We start from the raw sequence: 25,630 nt of genomic DNA on the forward strand, positions 1-25,630 counted from the left end.
AAATTAAGACTACTTTAGCAGCATCTTACTAAATCAGAATACAACAAATGTAACCTTACAAAAATGACAAGGAAACAAATTAATAAAATATTTATCAAGCATTTAGTTTTACAAATATGCATAGTCACACAGATATCAACCTTTTAACTTTTAGACTTCAGATGATGACTTGGCTCAGCTCAGTAGCCTGATCTTATAATACCTGCCCTAGACTTTAATACAAAGAAAACAGTGATCTAAAGGTAATGCAAGATCCTTAATAAATACATAAAAATCCAATGTACTCAGAATATTCTTTTTGAGTCAAGAAAGTGTCATACATTTTATAAATATTCTTAATGAAGGCCAAAGCCCAGGATTTTTGTTTAAAACTTCAGTTTACCTGAAAATATAATAATCCAAACTATATTATCCATCTATTCCAGTTGGTCAAGACTTATACTGGACTGAGGAATTCTTACAGAGTAATTGATTCTCTGAACATCAGTTACATTGATATGAGAGCATCACAAGAGTTGGAAGCTATTTTACTATTATAGGTAGTCAAACTTAATTTTTTTGATTTGATTAAATTATGCATTTTTAATACAGTTGGTATAAAGTGAAACTTTTTAATTGTGGATATTTATGCACACACTTATATATATATACCATAATATTTGCCATTTTAACTATTAAGTGTGCAATTCACTAACATTAATTACTTTTACAATGTTGTGCTACTATCACTACCTTCCATTACTAAAATTTTTTTCATCACCTTAAACAGAAACTCTGTACCTCTTAAGCAATAGCTCCCTATTTCCCCTCTCCCCAGAGCCTGGTAACCCCTAATCTACTTCTTGTCTCTCTGAATTTGCTTATCTAGATATTTCTAGATATTAATGGAATCATACATTTGTCCTTTTGTGTCGGCTTATTTTACTAAGCATAATGTTTTTTTTTTTTTTGGTCTTTATTTTTTTAATATTACATTCAAAAAGTATGAGGTCCCCATATACTCCCACCCTCCTCACCCCACTCCTCCCCCCATAATGTTTTTAAGATTGATCCATGTTGTAAAATGTATCAGAACTTCATTCCTTTATAAGGCTGAATATTCTTCCATTGTATGTATATACCATATTTTGTTTATCCATTCATCTGTAGATGGATAAATTTAAAATTAGATGAGCTCAGGCCATATGGTAATTCTATATTTAACTTTTTGCAAGCTCATCTAATTTTAAATGTCTTTTCATAGCATTTCTGCCTGAGTAACTTCAAAAGATAGGTCATTTGCTACCTCCTGAAGAGTCATCATGTTTTATTACAGTTAGAACATTCTTAAATTTTACTCAACAATTGCCTCTCTACAACTTCCACTTAGAGGTTCTAATTTAGCCCTTTGGAGCAAATACAGAGCTAAGCTCAGTGTTCCTACCGAGTGAGTAAGGATGCTGAGAAGGTAGCAAACGAGAAGTGTCTGGTGAGGACTTCAATTTTGTGTTCTCATCAGTCAGACTCTCCCTGTGGGTCAGGTCCTGGGTGCTCTTTTGGACAGTGTTATAGATTGAATCATGTCATTCATCAAGATTAAGCCCTAATCCTAATCCTGTGGATGTGAACCCACTTGTAAATAAGATTTTTGAAGATATTCTTAGTTAAGTTGAGGCCAAACTGATTCAGGGTGCACCTTAATCCAATAATTGGAATTGCTATAAGCAGGGGAAATTTGGATACAGTCAGGAGTAGGAGATAGTAGGGGAAAAAAGGGGAGAGGGAGTCGTGTGATGGAAGAAGAGAACGAGCCGTGGATTGTCATCAAGCCGCTACCAGAATACTACAGACTTCAGAGAAAGCATGATCCTGTCCACACCTTGATTTTCTAGAAATTTTGGTCTTTTAGCCTCCAAAATTGTGATGCAATAAATTCCTTTTGTTTAAGCCAATATTTGTATTTATAGTAGTAGCCCTGGCTAACTTAGACAAGTAGACTGCTGGAAAGACTGGTCACAGGGCCATTTTATCCTATATCCTGTACACTAACAATAAACTCTAATAAAAGAAGGACATGCAAAAGTAAATGTATTAAATGCCTGCTTTCACTGTGCTAGATTCTTGACTTCCTTTTGTCATTTATTTCTCTCAGTAACTCAAATGAATATCATTCATTCTACAGACGAGGAACCTAAAGTCCAGAAATTAAGTAAGTTGTCCAAGGACTTAGAGCTAGTAGTTCTGGTGTTAGAATTGTCCACATCTCCCAAACTGCCATAAATGTTGGTTCTGACCTCTGTCCTCTTTCTATTACTTCAGTTATCTCATCATCAAAATGAAACATACTCTTTTCAAAGGCATCACCCTCCTGTGCTCCAGGGACATATTTTTAAGCCAAAGTAATATACATTGATAGGTATGAGAAAACTTTCCTTTCCTTTCTCTCAGCTGGGTCAAAAGAATCTTAGAATGACTTGGTATAAAATGCTGGGAAATCTAAGTTAAATAATGATTTTATCTTCTAAAGTAATGAGCCCAGGTCTTCAAGTTCCACCCCAAATGAGGACGTCAAGAGATGAGTACCACAGTTATAGAAGAGTGAAAATGAACTTTGTCCTTGTCCTGTTTAAAAATTTAACAGCTCAATGAAATAACGGTTTAGATGCACATTGAAATATTTAATACTTAGAAGGATATAGAGATAATGGTCACCTCTCCAAGTATTTTCTTAGAATTAAAAAAATTATTGTGCCAACACATGCATAGTATACAATTTGCCATTTTAACCATTTTTAGGTATATGATTCTGAGGCAGTAATTACATTTATAATGTTGTACTATGGTCACCACCATCCTTTTGTAGTATTTTAAATGAACCTTTTCCACACTGTTCATATTACTACACACTTCGTCCCTTTCTTTGGTAAATGTAAGCGTCTTGAGAGTAGAGAATTGTATCCATACTTGATTCCTGCTGGGCCCATGACAGTGCCTTTCCGGTAGCAGGTGGTCAGTAAATGTTTGTTTCATGAATGAATGACTGAATGAATAGAAGAAATATAAAGATACCTTTATATGGTTAACACAAATCTATCTCAATCAATTTCAGTCATTCTGAGGCAAGAAAATACTTCGCAGAAGAAACAGGCCGAGAAGAATGTTTTCTAAAATCTTTGGTTCGTCATGTGTCTGAGGTTACATGCAGGATTTAAGTATGTTTCCAGAATCATACTCTGGAATGGAATTTCCACTCCAACAGTGAATTACATTATCATGTGTTTAATTTTTAAAATTTCTGGTCTGTAACATAACTGGTTATTCCTGAAATTCTTCATCCTAATCCTAGACTAAAATCTGAGTGTGTTTAGGGGGAATGTTGGATGTGGTTTTATTTTGAGAATATATGATTAAAAGGAATAGTTTTGAGAAAGCATCAACGGAGGGCATTGGAAAGTAGAGGATGGTGCCGCAGCGGGTGATTTGGTGTTGGCATTTCAGAGCATCTATGTTCTATGCCTAACAGAGTCTTTTTTCTGGAAAAAACAAAACAAAACAAAAAAATTCAAAAACCACACCTGTTTGTCTTAAAGGATGCCTGTACTTAAATAGAGAAATTAGTTTTTATGACCAAGAGGAGAAAATCATATAAAAAAGAAATAAAATGTTCTCCTGCACCTGTTGTGATATGTCAGATAATTGTAAAGTTTTTTCTCCCCCCTCATTTTCCTCTGGCTGCTCTGCCTCTGTCTCTTTCATGAGGGGAAATGGTTATCACTGCTCATTAGCATGAGCTCATAGCCTAGGGCTCTGTCCTGGATAACAGAGTCGAAGAAATTACATAATAAGACCCTACTGTTCGGTTGGTCTGAGGAGACTGTTAACCTCAAATGGCACTGGTCACTGCTGTCACTTTAGGAGATAGTACCTTTATTCTTCAGGAACTGCTCACAGACCTTCAGAATTAATTTGTGGAGCGAGGAGAAAGGGGAGTGGTGGCTTTTATGCCAGCAGATCTCATCTTTTTTTTTTTTTTTTTTTTTTTTCAGCAGGGGTGTAAAGATGAAAGATGTACCCATTTCCTGGCATATGGGAGATGGTACTAGCTCCACACTAGAGCACCAGCAGAATAGGAACTTGAACCTTGTGATGTGGTAAGATCTCTTCTGCCTCTCAGAGACTTGGGTACTGAGAAACAGCTGTCAGGGAACTCTGCAGGCTGTAAGGATGAATTCCAGGCCCACTTCTCCAGAGCAGACTAGCTTCCCCTGTGGTTTCTCTCCCTCCTCACAGCAGGCTTCAGGGACTTTCTCTTGGTAACCGTCACCACTCGTTTTATTCAGTCCCTGAAGATAAGCAAGTAGACTCTTTTTATTTTTAGGACTTTATGTTAAACAAAAATAGCATTAGGAAATTATAAGTCCCAGTCCTGCTTCTTTTCTGGAAGTCCCTTGGGCCTTCTGTTGGACCTTTTCCTTTCGGAAGGGTTACGGTCCAGGATGGTAAGCACATAAGCGTGAAGACGCAGGGGTAGCTGAATGATCCCTGTTTCCTTGTTTGAGCCTGGCAGCTTGCATCTCTGGGGGTGTCCCATGGGCCTTGGACTCAGACATGGAGGGAACTTCCTCCAAGCATTTACTTTCTTTAACAATTCAAGTAACAGTTTCGCATCTAACGTGATGTTTCAATTTAGTCTTTCCTTCTCAAATCTAGCTTAATTTATAACCATTCTGGGCTGTGCCAAGGTATGATTTGTGCAAATGTGAATTTGCTGATATTATTTAGTGGCTAAAGGTCATTTGATCATAGGAATGATGCTAAGTTGGCCTGGCTGGAAATTTTACCAGCTGAGATACTCAAGTAGAGTACATGCTGGCATTGATTCCTCTGTAAGTTGACTTCCGGTGACATCTTTTGCTTTTAGAAAACAGTATTCCAGACATGAAATTAGAAACTATGAGTCATTTAATAAATATAATACTAGGCTTGTGCTGTGGCTGCTTTTAGAGTATTGTATTTTAGTCCTCCTTTAGTTATCTGTTTGCCAAAAAATTTGGCAGCCTTGGCTTTGCTCTCCAATGTAAACAAAATAGTATTGTTTAATTCCTTCCCTATGTATTGCCTTAATAGTAGAAACTCTTCTTTGCCAGTTTCAACTTCTATGCAGTTTTAGAATAGGAAGTCTTGAAGGTGGCTTTCTTTCTTTCCTTCTTACTTTCTTTTCCCTATTTTTTCCTTTCCCCTTTCTTTTCTTTGTAGTAAACCTGAGAGAGGTGCAATTGAATTTTTATTCGAAAGCAAATAAGGTCCTGTTACTACAGTAATAAAAATATTGTGATTGAAGGAGAATTTTAGAGTGAGGCCTTTGTGTCAGCTGTGGCGTATCTGGGTGGGATTGGCAGCCTAGGGTCTAAACTTCAGCTTTGGTAGTCCAGAAACTGGATTTCTTCACCTCATTGAGGGCCGATTGAACTCAGGGGTATTGACTGCTGTCAGTTGGTCAGTACGTCCTCTCCTCTGCAGCAAGTGAATACGGTAAGCCAAATGACAACCACTTTTGCTTGATGAGCATGGAGTCTGAGCCACAGGGAACTGGATGGTCTGAGTGGCTTGTGTCCTACAGTCCAGGAGCTGGATGCCCTCCTCTCTAAGAACTCCAGAGATAGCACTGTCCCTTCTGCTGGTCCAGTGCTAGAGACTGAGAGTGAATATGAATAGCCTCCCTTGTTAAAATAGTACACCAGACCAGGTTTGATCAGATGAGAACTCTGAAAGATGAGTTTGTGCATGCATTTATCCGCTCTTTCTCCTAGATTTTCCAGTTCTCTCAACTTTGCTTCTGGTTATTAATCATCATTTTCAGCCCCACGGGCATGTTGTGCCTTCTAAAAAACTGGCCAGACAAAGCAAAGAACATCAGACCTCCTTCTAGTATTGCTCTCAGCACAGTGGAGATGGGCTGGAAACAGTCAATGGATATCTTATTAAAATTAAGAGAAAGTTAAAGGAAAATAAACATATACCAAAAACTGTAAAAGCATCAGGCTCATGTAGGATGGATTTCTGTCCCTGACCCCTCTATCCATCTCATGGTACACACTTGCCTTGAGTGGCCTCACATAGTTTCAAGGCTGCTTTTCTAGGTCTGGCTTCCCTTTTTTCTTGAGCTCCAGGCTCTTACTTCAAGTAGGAAACACCTTCACTTGGCTCTTTCAAACTCAACAGGTCCCCCCCTCAATGTTCCTTTTCTTATGATTTCCATACAGCTAATGCGATCCCTTATCCTCTTATATTCAGTCACTAAGTCATGAATCTATTTTCTCATCTCTAAATCCTTGACTACCTTCCCCTAGTGTGGAATTAGTCTCTCATTTTTCTGAACTGGACCATTGAAGCAGCCTTCTATTTCATCTTCATGCCACTCTTCTGCATTCCAGTTCATTTTCATGCTGTCAAAAATAAGCTTTCTAACATGCATCAAAAACAATCTTCCCCAACCTGGCATCATTTCTAGCCTCATCATTTTTTGTTCTAAAAATCACAGTTGAGTGATTCTTAGCTTCCCCAGAAATTGCAGGAACTTTTCACCCTCTTGTGCCTTTTTCAATTTTTTCCCCTCTGGTGGCAATACCTTTTCCCTCCCTTCTACATGTGATAAATCAAGTCTGAACTCTTTGGGCAAATGTCTTACCCTCCCCCAGCTTCTGTCAGTTCCGCATTTACCACCTATTAAAATTTGTGTGTATCTGGATCTCTCACTAGCCTGGTATATAGAAGGGGTTTAATAAGTACTGTTATAAATATAATCCTGTAATAGGATCCAGTTTAAACCTACACCATATCTGAGGGCTGTACTCTGAGAATCTCCCTCTTTAAGAATTTCAGTTCCATACTCTTTGTCCTTTCCAGAGGATAGATTCCACCCCACAGCCTATCCATAGAATAACAGTAGGTGCTCAGTGAGGTTAAAGGCCCGTTCCTGGTGACTAAAGCAGATTCACACTTTCTCTGACATTTGCACATAAGACACCTGTACCTAAGGGATGCCCTCCCTGTCCCCAGCTTCCACCTCAACTGTGTCCCAATATAGGAAGGGATCAAGAGAGATTTCCTTGGAATCGTATTGACAAAACCTCTCTTTCTGGAGCTCTTTGCCCTAGACTCCAAGCAGAATACTGCCTCAGTCAGGGGGGCACATTTGCATAGAGTACATATCCCTTATCAGCCTGGCATTGCTTTTTGCAGGTGGCTAATGTCATTTTAACAACACATTGTTATAGGTTTTATTCTTATGATATTACCATTTCTGACACTGTCCTAAAATTCCAGGTTGGGGGGGGGGGGCAGGACTGGATACTTCACAGAGCCTGGAATGTAGTGATTGAAAATGAATGTTCTGAGCTCATCAAGATGTTTAAAAAGAAAAAAAGATGAATTCATACTGGTATTTCCAATTTAAATATATGATTACAGGATTGAAGAAACAATTTTTAAAAATTAGTATACTTGTATTATTTTTTGTTACAATGAAATATCTTGGCTCCTTACAAACATTAACATAATTAATTATTGGTTTTATCTTATAGTATTTGTGAGTTTCAAAACAAAACCAATATTAATGACAATAATACTACTGAATGAAGTTTAAATATGTTTTTCAGCTCTCTTTATCCTTAGAATATATACCACCATGGATGTATAGTCATAATATTGTGTTCTAGAAGCAATGTGAGATAAATTACTTTTTCCGTGTTTCTTATGCTACCAACTGGTGTTCAGTTAGGTTCATTTATTTCAGTTTATTTTCAGCTTTTAGGATGTATTTTTTCCTTTGATTTACCATTAATATTATTAATATAAATTATTCCAAAGTCAAAACTATGAAAGGTACATTGAGAGAAGTCTCAGTTTTCCATTCCTGTCTATTCCACACTGTGTCCTCTCTCCATAAATATTTTTGATTAGTTTTTTAGTTTATACATCCAGTGTTTTTTCCCTAAATATTAGGAAGTACATATATCTTTATATTTCACCACACCAGGGCATGTATACAGGGTACATAAAAATGTTTGATATTTTTCATAGTAGTTACAGTTAAAAATGACAACTGAGGGGAGTGCTGAGCTCCTAGCCCAGGGGATCTCTATTACATTCCCCAATGGAACAGCAACAATCTCCCAAATGCAATGGCAAAGACTAATTAAGAAGAATGGTCCAACATTGAGCCCTTGATACTGATGACTATGCTCATGAGCCTGTGTGCCTGAAATATGAACTAGGCCTAGAGCTGCAGGTGTGCCTAAGAGTTACCTCCTCAGAGCCTCCATGTTGCTCAAATGTGGCCAATCTCTAAGCCAAACTCAGGATGTAAATGCATTACGTTCCCCCAGTGTGGGACATGATTCCTGGGGACGAGCCTCCCTGGTGCAGAGGGATTACTACCAAGCACCAGCTGATGATATAACTAGAAAAAATACCTTGAATAAAAGGGTCAACTCAGATCAGCAGAATATCTCTAGCCTACATGCAATATCAAGTGTTAAAAAACTGCTTTTTGACCTGAATAAAAGGGGGAAATGGAAAGGACAAATGAATTTATATGGCTATGAGTCTTCAAAAAAGAGTCGGGAGGTCATCAGAGGGGCCGCACTTATGCACACCTCAGCAGGGTCCCCAGAGACAGCCAAAGTAGATACAACCCCATGTACTGGTTCTCCTGAGGGCTAACAGAGACCCACAGGTTCTATGGTCATGGCAGATGGCTCTGGAGTTCAATGCCATGTCAGTTGGGCTCTACTTTGGGAGTTTGTGTTCCTGAGTGTGATGGAATTGGACTCAGATGTCACCTTTCTACACATGCTTCTTCTGTCACTTTTACTGAACCTGTGGTTGGTGCTGGGGTATATACTCAGGAGACCTGAATCTCTGGACTGTCCACGTGACAGCCAGGCTATGAGCCTCAGCAGACCTCTCCTCTGGTTTATTGGACTTGCCCTGGCCAGCTAACAGGGAGGTGAGAAGAAGGTCAGCTACCACACCAGAGAGCCAAGAATGCCTATTTTTCATATGATTTTATGTGATCTATTTTATTACTTATGGCTGTGTAATACTGAATTGAGTGGATGCCATAGCTTAAGAAAGGCTATGTAGTGATGACTGATGGTTCTGAATTACTGAAATCTCTTGCTGGAGAGATGAAGAAACACGTCTTTTTTAAATATATGTTTTTATTAGGGGAGTTGTAAACTTAAAATCATGCACAATGTGCAGAAATCTCATATAACAACCCTCCACCAACACCTTACATTGTTGCGGGACATTTGTTTACAGATTATGAAAGAAGTCTATCAGACTGTTACCACTAACTGTGGTCCATAGCATACATTTGGTATATTTTTTCCATATACCCCCTATTATTAACACCAGGTATTAGTATTGTACATTTGTTATAGTTCATGAGAGAACACTCTCATATTTGTGCTGTTAACCGCAGTCCATCTTCCACCACTTGGTTCACTGTGTTATACGGTCCCATACTTTATGCAGTCTATCCAAAGTGTACATTCGGTGACTCTCACTTTCATCACAGAGTTGTGCAGTCACTGCCTCAGTAAATTTTGGAACACTTTCCTTAATCCAAAAGAAAAAAATCCCATACCCCCCCCATTATTCACCCTTAGAGTTGATACAGTACCTTCTTTGACATTGATGCAAGAATATTACAGTAGTGCTGTTAACTACAGTCCATAGCAGGTGGACGTGGCTCAGGCTATTGAGTTGTTGAGTGCCTGCTTTCCACATGGGAGGTCCTGGGTTTGTTCCCAGTGACTCCTAAAAAACAAAAAGACAAGCAAACAGACAAGGAGACCAACTCAGGTGAGATGCTGTGGCTCAGTGGTTGAGCTCCAGCTTCCCCACATACCAGGTCCAGGGTTCAGTCCCAGCCCTGGTGCCTCAAAAAACAAAGCCAAAGAAAACAAAACAAGAAAAAACCAAACCAAACAAAAACCATAGTCTGTAAGGTATATTAATTGTATTTTTTGTATTTTTCCCAGGCATCACATATTCTTACCAACTTGTAAAAATGACGTATATTTGTTCCAGTTCATAGAAGACCATTCTTGTATTTGTACTATTAAGCACAATCCTTATCCACCTCCGGGTTCTCTATGTTATTCAGTCCTTAGGTTATTCTCTAGCTTTCCTTCAGTTGACATTTACATCCCTAGACTACCCCCATTTACAAAGCCACAGTCCCCATTTATAAAGAAAACACATCTTTTAAAAACTGCCTTTAAAATGAGTTGTTTTTTTTTTTTTTTGAAGTCCATTCTTCCAAGAGAAACAACATTTGTCATAGGCTTTACATGTCTCTCTCTCTGCGAAAACTGCCAGGGAGGAGTTTAACACAATTTGGGTGAAGCTGAAGCTTGGGCTTCACCATCTGCCAGCTTCTATACCATCCTTTCCCAGGTTGCTTCCTTTGCTGTGGCCACTTGCATCAGCCAGGTGTTAAGCACATTCCACCCCGAGACTTGCCCCCTTTGGTGCCCCTCCGCTCCACGCAGTTATGGGTAGAAGCGCGGAAATCTCTGCCACTGCTCGTGGTCCCAGGGCGCCATTGCTCACCCGCCGGCTCCGGGTCCCCGGGCACGGCAGCTCGCAGGCGCAGGTGCGGAGCGCCGGCCTGGAGCGCGGGAGCTAGGCCGCCCCGCCTGCGCGCGGTGATGCCGGGATTGTGGGCGGGCGCGCCGCCTTCCTCTCCTGAGCGCTCGCTGGCTCCCGCCCTTCCTCCCCGCCCAAAGCCCTCTCCAGCCTTAGCCGTGCGGGCTCCGCACTGCAGAGGTCTGCCGGCCTCTGCGCCCCGACAGCTCCCGCTGCGATCCGCACTTTCCCTAGTTCCCCGAGCGTGCGCCGCGCTTTCGCTCCTCCCCAGGGGCTGTCGCCAGGGCCGACGCGCCGACCCGCTGTGCCAGAATCCGTGACACCCACTGGGCTGCGGGACGAGGCAAACGGTGGCTGCGCCGGAGCCTGGGGCGCGCTCGGATGCGGCAGGACAAGCTGACCGGCTCCCTGAGGCGCGGGGGGAGATGCCTGAAGCGGCAGGGCGGTGGCGGTGGCAGCGGTGGCGGCGGCGTGGGCACCATCCTGAGCAATGTGCTCAAGAAGCGCAGCTGCATTTCCCGAACCGCGCCCCGGCTGCTCTGCACCCTGGAGCCGGGTGAGGATCTCAGGGCTGCAGATGGGGCCCTTGAAAGTAGCGTGGCTCTCCCGGGAGCTGGCACAGCTCACGGTTCAGACTCACTGGACTCCTCTCCAGCAGGGGAGCGCCCGAAGGCCACCCAATGCGAGACATTCGACTTGGCGCCGGCGGGGCCGGGTCTGCCTGGGAGGGCAGAGCGCGCACGAGGGCCTCGGCGGGCCAGCGGCCTCCCGAGGCGCGGAGGATGGGCCGCTCGCGCCAGCTGCTCTCTGGCCCCCACTCCGTGGCTTGTGCGCGGGTCCAGTCCTGCTTGTGCCGGGTGCTGCTGGAGAGCCTTGCACTTGGCCTTCTCTGGAAGGTGGGGAAGTGCGGGCGGCTGCCCCGGGCAGGAGAGGCCGCGCCACCTATTGTGCTCTGGGTTCGCAAGAAGCTAGAGCTTGAACTAGGTGTGTGGGGCGTAGAAAGAGCCCTTTAGGTACGGGTTCGGCAATAGGGGTCCGAGAGAAAAGGAGCAGTAGCGAGGATATAATTGGCTGTATTTTCTTGAGGATTCTGGAGATGGGTACCGGGGTCAGCTCACCTGGAGCCTTTAATTTGTTTGTCGGGATGGGTAGCGGGCAGGAAACACTTCCAGCAGACTGGTAAGCCTTTCTGTAGGTAAGAGCTGGGAGCACGCCCGGCCTCAGCACGCTAGGCCTTTTCTGTTGTGAGTGTGTGTTTATACATCCCTGCTCCTCCAAGCTGCGTAACTCCGCGTCTGCTCCACCACCCGGCGTCGTCCCCCAGGGTTTATAGAGCACAGCCCAGGTGCTGTGCACGGAGGTTTCTGGCAAGGGGCAGCCACAAACAGAGCCAGCTGTTCTCTTCTGCCCGAGCTTGGCTATCACCTGTGCATGGAGTGGCTCCAGCTGGGGTCCAGGCAGGTTCCTCGCCAGCCCCCTGCCTCTCTATTGCTTTCCGGACCCGCTCTTCTGGAGCTGACAGGGGGAAATCCGCCGAGGCAATGAATACCAAAGGGTGGAACGCCTCCCCACCTTTCCGAACCTCGTGGTTTCTTTGTTTTTCTCCCTAAGGAAGTGTATAGTTGCAGAGACTGTAGGATTTATTCACAGTTTTCCTTTTTTTTTTTTTTTTTTTTTTAATCTCTTTTCCACGTTAAAAGTAAGTGTTTTGTATTTCTGAATCCGGAACAGCAGTGATTATCAGATGAAACACAAACCTTCTCTCCTCCCATATTTGGCTTCAAGAAAAGGGGTGAAAATGACCTGATTTCAGGTTTTGCATACAGACGGCAAATGGTCAATTCCACTTAAATCCTCTGACTCAATTTTGATCATGAGAAAATAGTTGTGGCTTTTTCTAACCCCATCCTGGCGTCAGCACAGGAAGGCAATGGTATGGCTCCCAGCAGGTGCTCTGAAAAAGTCTAGGGAGCTTAATAGGTCATACATATAGGGAATCCGAGGCTTCTCAGGTGGCAGGAATGAGATCAATGGGGGACCGAATTTCCTGGTCTTTGTTATCATAAGACAAACTCCAACACTGTACGCCCTCCATTCAGCACCTGGGGTCTGGATAGCTACCTCACAGCTAGGTCTGTTTCATCGTGCGGTGAAAAAGCAGGCACTAAGGCTGGAGGCACTCTTGTGGCCATTGTGTCACGGCTCTGTGCTAGGGCAGGACTCAGAGAAATGAGAGTTCGTGGAGAAGAAAATCTTATCTATCCTGGTAGAGCAGGGTTTTGGTCCTGAAGCTTTGAGAAGTACCAAGGTGTTGATTAGATGCTTGGGATTTTCTACCACAGCTTGACTTTAGAATTGTAGGACCCAACCCGTGTATTCACAGAACTCTTCCAGGTTTCTAGGAAGGTCATCTGCATACTGTCAAGGACTTTTGAAAAATCAGACGCATCTCTTTCCAGCCTCTGGACTCCTGAGCATGACTTAAAAAAAAAAAAAACTGTTTACTTTGTTACTATTAATATTTTACAAATTCTGAAGATGGTACCTATCCATCTACTAGATCCAGTAGCCCCTGAAGGGGCCAGGGGGTGTTATAGAGCAGTTCTTAGTATTTCTGCAATTGACACCTTAGAAACAAAAACATCATCATTTAACTTTTGCAGTTTTTAAAACTGAATGCTATTGCTCAAGTTTGATATTTCTTCGTCTTTGAACTTTTAAGTAATGTCTTCTAAAAAGTGATTTAAAGGATGTCATTGATTTTGAATTGTAGAAAAATAATAGAGCATTTTCTGATTTGATTATATTATTTTTGTAGAATTTAAGAGGAATAAAAATTGTGTTGTGTAATCTCACTTCAGTAACAATAGTGCATATTTTAAATTTCTACTTAATGAAAGTCCAATATCAGCATTAAACCCCTAGTCTATGTATCATCTCAAATTCATTTACTTTTATTATATAGACTTGGGATTGGAGTCAAAGAAGTTTATCCAGTGCTGTACATTACTTGGAACTAGAGTTCAGTTTTATTTTTAGCTTGTATTCTCTAATTAAACACACAATGCCTTATCTTTAATGAATAAGTATATCAAGATGGAATTTAAAATATATGAACATCTCCAAATGAATTGTTACAATGGAGCATTCCAAAGAGGGAAAGCGATAATGCAATTTTGTATAACTTTTGATATTCCGCTTAAAGCTCCTTAGCAGAATTATTTGATGCAAGTGTCCTAGAAAAAATATTCTTTAAGTAGAGAAATCTCTTCCTAAATTTCAGAAGTATTAAGAACTCTGTGGTAGGTGATTTATAGTGCTGTTAATCATTCCAGCAGTCATCTGAGCTATACATTATTTTTCTCATTTTAAAAATAAAGAAATTGGGGACAAGCATAGCTCAGTGGTTGAGCACCTGCTTCCCATGTCCAAGGTCCCGGGTTGACTTCCTGGTACCACCTAAAAAAAAAAAAAAAAAAGAGGTTTAGGCAGGTTAAATAATTTTTCCCAGTCTAGGAACCAAAGTTGAATGGAGTTCTTTTTGACTCCAAGGCCTATCATGTCATTTTTTGTTTTTGTTTTCCCTACTATAGGGAGCTGTGGAAATCACAATCCAGCTCCATTCTTTAGCTGGAGGGTATTTTCCTATTTTAATAACCAATATTCTTTTTTTTCTTTTAAAAAATACACTTATATTTAGTGAAAGTATTTAAAAATATCCAGTTATTTGTAGAACCAGCTTAATTTTTACTTTTATTTTTTATATAACTTATCTTCTCCAAAAATGACAGCTATTTATTTTTCTTTTAGGGGTTGACACAAAGTTGAAGTTCACTCTTGAGCCATCTTTAGGTCAAAATGGTTTTCAGCAGGTAATTTTATATTTAGTTTTGAAAACATAGGGTACCCTGAGCTGTATTCTCAAAGTGGAAATATTAACATGTTTTGATATGCATAAGATGAGTCAGTTTTTAAAATTAGAGATGCTGTAGATTAAATAATTTATGAAGCTACAAGTAGCCTAGGTTTATAATTGCAAAAAATATGCATTTCTCTTAATGGTCAAATGTGGGAAAAAAACATGTTTATTTTTTGGAACCCATGTTTTGCTTTCTAAACCAGAGCTTCCCAGCCTACTTGTGTGTGCTGCAAATGGGTCACAAGTATGTTAAGGGACCTAATGGGTGGGTCTTGGGTCAGGGGCAATTATTGCCCCAGACACATCTAGCTGGGAAAAACTTTGTTTGCCCAGTGTACTGTATAAATTTTATCATATTCTATCAGTGCCAGGATGGGATTCCTTAATATTTCTTCTTTGTGCCTAGTGGTATGATGCTCTCAAGGCAGTGGCTAAACTATCAACAGGAATACCAAAGGAATGGAGGAGAAAGGTAAGGAGGATCCCTAGGGCTAAAGTATAAAAGGACCACACTCTGTCCCTTTGAAGTGTCTGGAATGTCAGGGAAAAGCAAGAGGCCAGGGTGGCAGGAGTACAGTGAAGGAGAGGGAAAGCAACAGGAGAGAGGGTCACAGGCGGAACGTGGGGGTGGGGGGTGGCGGAGTATCAGATCACGGAGGACCTTGTTGACCATAGGAGGGCTAGGGCTTTTGCCCACTGTGAGATGGGAAGCATTGGAAAGTTTTGAGCAAGGGAGTGACATAATCTTATTTATATTTTAAATGAACAACTCTGGCTAATGACTTGAAAATAGAGCATTGAGGAACAAGGGCAGAAGCAGAGAAATCAATTAGGAGACTTGCAAGAATTTAGGCAGGAGATGATAGTGATGGATCAGGTGGCTATAGTGGAGATGGAGAGAAGAGGTCAGATTCTAGGTGTATTTTGAAGAATGAACTGACATGAATTTCCTACTGGATTGAATATGGGCTGTAGGGATGTCAAGGATGACTTAAAGTTCCTTAGTAGACAAGTGGAAGAGTAGAGTTACTGTTTTTTCAGATGGGAGGAGCATGCATGCCTATGTGTGTGAATGCAGGTATAGTTGGGCAGGCGGAGGTGCTGTGGATTAGATTAGTTTTGGATCTCTTAAGGTTGTGATGACTATCAGATATCTAAGTTGAAGGTGTCAAGCAGGCATTTGGACATAGGTTTTTATGCTTAGGAGAGAAGTCTGACTGGAGATATTCATCAGTGTTACTCCTACTGAACAATGTTCAAATTCCAAAAGTTGAAATGCCTTCTTAAGATAACTTGTAAACCTAGTTTTAATACTCTTAAAATTTGAACACTATGAATCCCAAAATATGCATTTAAAAAATGCCATTATGAAATATATCCTTCAGACAGCTTTTTAGGATAAGGTACTCAAAGGAGTAAAAATATTCAGTGACTCCCTTTTTGAAAACTTATCCATCATGGAGCCTATCTCTCAGTTTGTATGTGTGTGTGTGAGACTTAAAGTCGGATATTGTTCAGTGGTGAAAAAGGTCCACAGAGAACTGTGAAGGACCATGTGGCTCTTCCAAGCATAAAGAGCAATACCATACCAGTAAAACAAAGCTTCTAAAATAACCAGTTCATTGACATGAAAATTAATTTGAATTTTTTTTTCCTTAACAGTATCTCCAATGCCTTCATCACTACTTTGCACTGTAGTAAGTGCTCAACAAATATTTATTGAAGGAATGAATAAATGAAAGACCCTAGATGGTACAGTTCTGTACAGCAAACATTCAAAAAAGGCTCTTGTAGATTTTTACATGTGGGCTGTATCTGGCCTAGGAATAGTTCCCATTTTCTTGTTGGATGCAATAACTATTTCCAGTAAAGAAAGGTGAAATTATGTATTCTGCTTTAGCATTCTTCTTTATTTATATAATACTTTAGGTTTGGTTGACCCTGGCAGATCATTATTTGCACAGTATAGCCATTGATTGGGACAAAACCATGCGCTTCACTTTCAATGAAAGAAGTAATCCTGATGATGACTCGATGGGAATTCAGATAGTCAAGGTAATGCCCCTGAGCTTGGCCTTTTGTCCTAACTTAGAAGCAGCCCATAAGAACCAGATGTTTCCTGGACAGAGGATGAAATGTATCTTATGGTCTGAATGTCTGTATATTTTCTACTTCTTCATTTCATTAGGTACCAGATTTTTTAAAATAACGTTTTAATTTTTTTAGGAGGTGCTGGGTATTGAGCCCTGAACCTCGCATGTGGGAGCAGGCACTTAACCACTGGGCTACAGCTGCTCCAATAAGCTTTTTTAAAATGTGAACCTTGAGTAGGATTTGTCTTCATAAATTTTAATGTTGCCGTTATATTAACATTAACATACTCAGTTTACTTATATTCCTCATATGGTAGGAGATTGAAATCCCTTCTTTTTCCCCTTTAGCATGGGTCAGTAATGCTAATTGGATTTTTACATAAAGTCCACTGATTGAGAAAGACAAAGTTAAGTATATTTCATATTAGAATAATTTGACACTAAGTTCTTCAATAATTTCTTTCCTGTCAATTATATAAATATAGATCGACCAGTTCTATATCAAATCAGGTGTTGAGGGTTCAAGCTAGCTGTGGAGACAGCTGTAATATGCCTACCTGTATTGTAACAGTTGATTAGAGTTTGGTGCTAAAAGCCAAGGAAATGGATTCTTTTTGAGTCTACTATTTCCTTACATAAGCCTTTAGCACATAGATTTCATTTTATATGAGTACTTTACAGTGTGATGCTAACTAAGCTGGGGCTTTAAAGGAAAGTTGTTTTATATAAATTTTGGATACTAGAAGATGACTAAATTTTGGTTTATTTGAAGATAATTTTTTCAGGAGCAAGGACTACTTAAAAGCTGCTTTCTTACCCAACTTGGTCAGTTTCAGACAAATGCTAAAAAAAATTATGGAATTCACATGGTATGCTTGAAATACTTTTGTATCATTCATATTTCAGCTGTTTATTTGAAATTTCAGAATATGTCTCAGAGATGAGATATTTAATAGTTGAAATGTTTTTCTTTGTTTATAGTTTGTGAATTAAGACAGTGCACATTTTATAATGATCATGTTATTAAGAGGAACTTTTATTTTCTCATTGAAGTGAATGCCAAGTCAGTAAAATGACTTCAGCTACTGAAAATCATAGTCTCTGCTTGGTAACTAAATTATAGATATTGCTCTCATTAAATATTTAAGTGTAGCAAACATTTTTGTCCTTCTTACGTAATCTCAAAAAACACTTTAAACAGAATGATTTTTATGTCTTGGGATCTCTGATTAGACTGCATGTTTTCCTGTTTTGATTTTGCTTTTTAATATTATTTGGAGTTTTGATAGCTAAATAATGCTCCATTTTTTGTAGATAGGAATAATATGTAGATACATATTTTGGAAAAACTATTATCTGAAGTATATTAAAATACACTGGAATTTTATATATAATTAAATGTGAGTTTTCATTCTGAGTCACTTTTTTTGTTAATCTTGGAAGCACTTTAAATAGAAAATATATCTGATTGAGATTTCCCATTCAAATATTAAAAAATGTTAAGCAATTAAAAATTGTTTTGGTTCATGCATATAAGTTGCATATATATTGATAACCTGACTCTATTTAATGGTGAGGCAGAGAAATAACTAAAGGTGTTATGGGGGGGCAGGTTTCAACAATATTAAATTGTTTCCCTCCCCTTTTAGGATCTTCATCGTACAGGCTGCAGTTCTTATTGTGGCCAGGAAGCTGAGCAGGACAGGGTTGTGTTGAAACGGGTCCTGTTGGCCTATGCCCGATGGAACAAGAATGTTGGTTACTGCCAAGGCTTTAACATCCTGGCTGCATTAATTCTGGAAGTGATGGAAGGCAATGAAGGGGATGCACTGAAAGTGAGTATCAGGCTCTGTACAAGGCAACTGAAATTCTTCTGAGAAGGAAGAACTGGTGCTACAATTTCTGTTCCTTTATACCCCACCTTCCAAGGTGTTTGCCTCACTTTAGCAGTGATCCATTATTGCATTTCTCCCAGGCTAAGGCTAGGTCAAGCGATAGGTTCAGCACCTGCCAAATGTGAGAATGATTATGTTTTTAGTGTCACTTAGAAGACACCATAATTTTAAAGCAAGTTAAATACCAGATGTAATTATTTTCCATTCCTGCATATCATACTGACTTCTTGGAACAGCAGACCTTTATTATCTCACTGTTTCTTTGAGTCAAGAATTTGGGCATCCAGTTGGGTGCCTCTGGCTCAAGGTCCTTCAGAAGGTCACGTTCAAACTGTTGGCCTGGGTTGCAATCTCATCTAATGGCTCTGTTGGTGGGAGCATTCACTTCCAAGTTCCTTAAATTGGTTATAGACAAGATTCAGTTCCTTGCGGGCTGTTGTGTTGAGGGCCCAGGTTCCTCTCCAGCTGTTAGTTCCTTTCCAGTTCAGGACACAGTGGCTAGCTTCCCTCAGAGCAAGGCAGAGAGTAAAAGAGAGCGAGCAAGGCAGAAGAGGTTATGTGACAGATTTGTAACCTCATATGAGAAGTGACCGTCTCTCGTATTTGCCATATTCTGTGCATTAGAAGCCAGCTACCAGGTCTGGCTCATACTCAAAAGGAAGGGATTCTATAATGGTGTGACAATGAGGAGGTAGGGGACAGTATTGCCGTCTCAGAAGCTGCTTTCCAAACCAATCACGCTTAATTATGGTTGGATCTATGATGAAATATGTTTGCATGAAGAAAGGTTATGGAAGTGAATTATCTTTTAATCTTTGAAACCCAGGGCCTCATGAGTTAAAAAAAAAATTCTGGAAATATTTTAAGCTCATCAGTCTGAATGTGAGTCAGTGAGTCACCAGAAATATAGTCTTTATGAGAAATGAAGCACTTCAGAAGTGGAGGATGGCCACTGGTTTGTTTGCTTTGGGCTGTGGGGATCCCAAGTCATATTTGAACCCTTGAACTGCTCTTGATTGCAGTGCTTTAGTCTTTGCATTTGAGGGGCTTCCTACCTCCCTCTTTGTGGTGAATTACCCTAGTGATGTTCTCAATCACCCACTAGTGTGAAATGGAAAAATAAATAGTGTTTCCTTGGTTTACACACATCATGGTGAAGTTAGTTATAATGCCATCCTGACATGATCTAAATTTATATTCAGCATCTCTTTTTCCAATCAAGTGCTTAAGGAAACAGCTTTGATTCTACTTACTCATCAAATAGGAAAGAAAAAAAAGCAATCGCAATCTAAATACATGAATTTAAACAGTTTTAAAGAAGCAATTTTGTTTACTAAGCCTATCAGCTTTCCTCCGTTTTTCTTCAGATGTAATTTTTATGATGATAAAATGGGAACTATCCTGTCGACAAGTTGGAATAAGATTGAGGTTATGGTGTAGGGGAGAGAGGTTTGAGGAAGGAGGGATACATGCCAATCAAATTATGAAAGGGCTCAGTGAATACTTGAGAAACTAGAGATTCAATTAAAAAGATGGATTAGATAAAGCTCAGAACCTGAACGCATTTCTTTTTTTTTTTTTTAAAGATTTATTTATTTATTTAATTTCCCCCCCCTCCCCTGGTTGTCTGTTCTTGGTGTCTATTTGCTGCGTCTTGTTTCTTTGTCCGCTTCTGTTGTCGTCAGCGGCGCGGGAAGTGTGGGCGGCGCCATTCCTGGGCAGGCTGCTCTTTCTTTTCACGCTGGGCGGCTTTTCCTCACGGTCGCACTCCTTGCGCGTGGGGCTCCCCTACACGGGGGACACCCCTGCGTGGCAGGGCACTCCTTGCGCGCATCAGCACTGCGCACGGCCAGCTCCACACGGGTCAAGGAGGCCCGGGGTTTGAACCGCGGACCTCCCATATGGTAGACGGACGCCCTAACCACTGGGCCAAAGTCCGTTTCCCGTATTTCTTTTTTAATTAGTGAAGTTGTAGATTTACGGGAACCTGAACGTGTTTCTTTTTTAATTAGTGAAGTTGTAGATTTACGGAAAGATCATGGACAAAATACAGAGTTCCTATATATCTGCCTCCATTTTTAACATTTTCCATTAGTGTGGTATCTTTGTTAGAAATGATGGGAAAATATTATTATAATGCACTATTAGCTGTAGTCCACAGTGTATATTAGGGTTCACTGTTTTTGTTGTGCAGTCCTCTGGTTTTGTTTTTTTTAAATATGCCACCTAAAAGTTTCCCTTTTAACCACATTCAGATATATAATTCAGTGGTTTAACCACATCCAAAATTTTGTGTTACCATTGTAACTATACATGACTAATACATGTATATACATGACCACAACTTTTCTATTGTCACAAACAGAAACGCTGCACCAGTTAAGAATTAATTCCGCATTCCCTACGCTCACCCTAGCCCCTGGTAATGTGTATTCTAGGTTCTAACCTAGAACCTATGGATTTTCTTATTCTAATTATTTCATATCAGAGAAATCATAATATTTGTCCTTTTGTATCTGGCTTATTTCACTCTTTTAATGACTGAGTAATATTCCTTTGTATATATATGCCACATTTTGTTAATCCATTCTTCTGTTGATGGACACTTGAGTTGCTTCCATCTTTTGGCAGTTGTGAATAATACCACTATGAATGTCAATGTCAAATACCTGTTCAAGTTCCTGCTTTCAGTTCTTTTGGATGTATACCTAGAAGTGGGATTGCTGGGTTATATGGTAATTCTGTACTTTCTGAGGAATATCTAAACTGTTTTCCACAGCAGCTACACCATTTTACATTCCCACCAACAATGAATGAGTCTTCCTATTTCTCCACATCCTCTCCAACACTTGTTATTTTCAGTTATTTTAAAAAAAAATTAGCCATTCTTGTCATGTGAAAATGTGGTTTTGATTTGCACTTCCCCAATGGCAAATGTTGAGCGTATTTTCATGTGTTCATTGCCCATTTGTATATCTTCTTTCGAGAAAAATCTGTTCAAGTCTTTTGCCCATTTTTAAATTAGGTTTAATTAGATAAAGGTGAGGAACTGAATATTTGTATTTCTTCCCTCAAGAAAGTGAGCACTGTGGAATAAGATGACATTGTGATTTAGGTGTGTGTAGATCTTGTGGTTAGACATTTATTATGTAGGGGAAAGTAGGGCTCATAGAGAATGACTTCTGATGCAAAGGAAAAATTGAGTGCCAGTGTTTTTCCAGTGGGTATTTCAGCCTCTGCAAGGTGTAATTAGTAGGGAAATATATAGTTTGGTAGAAATAGGTAAATATTAATATTTTCCTTGTTTCCAAGACACTTTTTATTTTTTAGTGATGATTCATTAAGAGTTTGGAAGTCCCCATTACTATCTTAATTTTTTAAAGTGCTAATGTTTGGTCTCTGAAGTTGATTAGTGGGTTGAGTCAGTGAACTGGCTTATATCTTAAGTCAGACCTTGAGATACCTTTAGAAAGAATTTCATTACTATGATGATTAGAAAAATATTTTTGGTTTTTCTTGTTTTCACATAATTTTAAGAATTTCTTCATAAAAATGCAAGTGTATTTCTCAGGACTAAGTAACTTATCTTTAGATGAAAAGTACAATAGTAGACACACAGTTACCTTTCAGTTTTGGCTTCATGATCCTGTAAATCCCTCTTCTTTTGACCTGTAGAGTCCTAAGTCCCTGCCAGGGCACTCAGCTCTGCTGAGTCTGTTCTTTTCCTCAATCTGCTTAACCTCTCCAGGACCTCCTCCCTCCACATGGAAAGACTATACTTTTCTTATTGCTGGCTGCCTCTTTCCAAGGTGATGTTATATTCACTTAATTGTACCCTAGTAGGCTCTAATAGGACCTTCTGGAGATTATGCCCCTCTTCTTGTTGACTTATTCAAAAGTATGCCCTAATGGGAGAAATTATAAACCGGGGATGAGAGGAAAATGGTCCCTTGCAGGTCTGGGAAATAATTTTTTTGGAAAATGGGCTTTTACATTATCTCGAAAATCAAAATGTTAATGAGCTACTGCTCCACTGATAAAGGGGGCCAGCTGTGACTTTGTTTTTAATTTGACTTTCTTGTGCTCCAGAGAATGAGATGGCCTTTAGGGAATAGGGCATACACAGAGCACACAAGCTGACAGGGAAAGACCAGAGAACGATACACACAATTCATGTATTTTGCTGGGTCATATTAGTGCTTCTTCATATTTTAGAAGAGAAAATACAAATGGAAACATCAGAGTGAAAATTTTAATTTGAAGGCATTATGTGACAATCTTATGAAAGAAATCCAGATTAAGAAAGGATTTTAAAAAACACCGTTTTTCAAACAAAACCTTCTTACATTCTCCCAGGAGAGGAAAGGGGACCCAAAACCAGCCTCAGTTGCGCTGATAATTCAGATTGATGGTTAAGTGGGGTGGAATCTCAAGACTTGCTTCAGTGGATGTGTTTTATGACAGGCCAGCTCTTGGTTTTCATATTATGGTTATAAAACCGTGTCAGTACAAGGAGCCAATATTGAGGCCCTGCTGCCTGCTGGTGTAGCATGTGCTCTGTCCCTTCTCAGAGTGACTCAGGGTTGTATAATCACAGGTATTATGGGGTGAGCTCAGGTCCAGCAGCCCATCTAGATACGTCAGACAGAAGCACACCCTGAATCTGAGTTACCTTAGATAATTATGCTGCGTGCTGCTAACCCAGAGCGTAGATGAGCCTTGAAAATCCAGAACATTTGGTACCGACACGTTTAAAGGACAGTGTGCTTTGGCTAACAGTGCTGTGTCAGGCCTGAATATGTTCTTTCTGTTTAGGACATGTGAGGATCTTGGATGTTATAAAGCAGTCCTCATCTTTATCTTTTTCTTCAGATTATGATTTACCTTATTGATAAGGTACTTCCCGAAAGCTATTTTGTAAATAATCTCCGGGCATTGTCTGTGGATATGGCTGTCTTCAGAGACCTCTTGAGAATGAAGCTCCCTGAATTATCTCAGCATCTGGATACTCTTCAGAGAACTGCAAACAAGGAAAGTGGAGGTACTGATGATTCAGTGCTTTTATATCTTTGAAAATAACTTACTTATCCTATTCCACTCTACTTGTAAACCTAAACCGTGAATGGATATACATGTTCCAGGTGTTTCTATTGGTGAGAGTTTGACACAATGAAATAGTTACATTTCTTTGAAGAGAACCAAATCAAAACTGAAAAAGAAACAAAAAACAGGACCACATGTTGAACCTCCAACTGCTCATGATTAGGAGGTCTGTTGCAAACCCAATACTTTACCAGTCCCATATCAACAATTTTTTTTTAAAAGATTTATTTATTTATTTATTTCTCTCCCCTTCCCTCCCACCCCCCGCCCCGGTTGTCTGTTCTCTGTGTCTATTTGCTGCATCTTATTCTTTGTCTGCTTCTGTTGTTGTCAGCGGCATGGGAATCTGTGTCTCTTTTTGTTGTGTCATCTTGTTGTGTCAGCTCTCTGTGTGGGCGGCACCGTTCCTGGGCAGGCTGCACTTTCTTTTGTGCTGGGCGGCTCCCCCACAGGGCGCACTCCCTGCACGTGGGGCTCCCCTACGCAGGGGACACCCCTGTGTGGCAGGGCACTCCTTGCGTGCATCAGCAGTGCACATAGGCCAGCTCTACACAGGTCAAGGAGGCCCGAGGTTTGAACCGCGGACCTTCCATGTGGTAGACAGATACCCTAACCACTGGACCAAGTCCGCTTCCCCTGTATCGACAATTAAAATGATATATTGTACTCTAGATGAAGAATGCTATCCATTTAACATGTCTTACCACCTAGTTAAACTGTTATATGGCACCAGATCTATCGTAATTCTCTGAAACTGTGCAGTAGGTACACTTTAACACAAACTGTGGGTTCGCCTGAACCATTAAGGTGATAGGAGAATAGAATATGTATTTTCAGAAAATCTCAAGAGATAAAAGTAGTCGTGTGTATTAAAAGGTTTAATGTTCCTTTTGTTTACTCATGTGTAGGGTATTTAGATTTAGCTGAGATGAAATGACAAGTTCTTGCTGGAGAAGGGCTCTTCTGGACCTCCGGGTAGACTCTGAACCAGCAAAGGCAAGCACTGGGTAGAACGAGGCAGTAATGTGGATGGCTCTGCAAACAGCAGCAAGAGTCGCTGTTGTCTAGTGGGCATCGTCCAGCTCTCAGATGTCCCCAAGTTAGATGCTATAATTATACCTACTCCTTACATTTTCCAGGCTGCGCTCAGGCTATCAGAAGGAACAGTGAGAGGTTTGTTGTATTCCTGCAAATGGCTACCAATTCCTGTGGTAGTCCATGTATTTGCAGTCTAGTCTGCCTCACACATTTAGCTCTCGGAAAATATTTAAGGATTTTGAGGACCTAATCTGTAATTAAAACACATCGGAATTTTAATGACACCTGGGTGTCTCTAAGTATTTCCTTCTAAGCCATTTGAGCGATCCTCTAATTTAATTGGTGGTACAGAGTAATTGCACGATGCTTCTGCATAGGCCACAGTGAGACAGGGCTAAATGTTTCCTTTCTGGTTTACTTACACTTGACTACAATGAATTCTGTCGGACTCTGGTCTCTGAACAAGGACACTCCCCCTGTTCACAGATGACGAGGAAGAAAAGGTCTGCAGAGAAACAGATCTCTTTTTCCATATACTTGGGTAAATGCACATATTGACTATAATTTGCAGTGGGGGAGGGGACCAGTCTAACTACCTAAATTCTTAAAAGATGAGATTTTATTTCATTATGGGGTATATTTATGATATCACAGGAAGAGGAATGAGATAATGTGTTTTTACTGAATTCAGAAACTTCAAAGTGGGCTGGATCTGAGATCTTTAAAATTGTGCATAATTTAAGAAGTAGACAATTTATAACAAACAATTTTATTCTCATCAGCACCATTTGAATGAAAGTGGGCTTTATGATATTTCACAAATTTGGTGGCTTTTGCTTTTAACAGGCTAAAATCTTTTTTTAAAAAATTAATTTATTAAAATATATCACCCACACACACATACATAAACAATAAGTTCATAGCAATAGTTGTGAACTTAC

At 40.2% G+C, this 25,630-nt stretch overlaps 1 protein-coding gene across 3 annotated transcripts in view; it reads left to right on the plus strand.

The window, feature by feature from the left end:
* The window catches only part of TBC1D30 (TBC1 domain family member 30), a 114,477-nt gene that overhangs the window by 60,935 nt on the left and 27,912 nt on the right, over positions 1 to 25,630 (plus strand). The window contains exons 1-6 of one of the 3 annotated variants that reach the window (XM_004449534.4): positions 10,523 to 11,197; positions 14,452 to 14,513; positions 14,967 to 15,032; positions 16,490 to 16,615; positions 18,303 to 18,488; positions 23,421 to 23,589. In XM_004449534.4, coding sequence (XP_004449591.1) covers positions 11,023 to 11,197; positions 14,452 to 14,513; positions 14,967 to 15,032; positions 16,490 to 16,615; positions 18,303 to 18,488; positions 23,421 to 23,589 — 784 coding nt within the window. In that variant the 5' untranslated portion in view covers positions 10,523 to 11,022. Of the gene's footprint in view, positions 1 to 10,522; positions 11,198 to 14,451; positions 14,514 to 14,966; positions 15,033 to 16,489; positions 16,616 to 18,302; positions 18,489 to 23,420; positions 23,590 to 25,630 lie in introns of those variants that run through there. The other 2 variants (XM_004449533.3, XM_058308370.2) reach the window with 2 other exon arrangements.

The sequence above is a fragment of the Dasypus novemcinctus genome, chromosome 12 (genome assembly GCF_030445035.2).
Source record: "Dasypus novemcinctus isolate mDasNov1 chromosome 12, mDasNov1.1.hap2, whole genome shotgun sequence".
Taxonomy (NCBI): domain Eukaryota; kingdom Metazoa; phylum Chordata; class Mammalia; order Cingulata; family Dasypodidae; genus Dasypus; species Dasypus novemcinctus.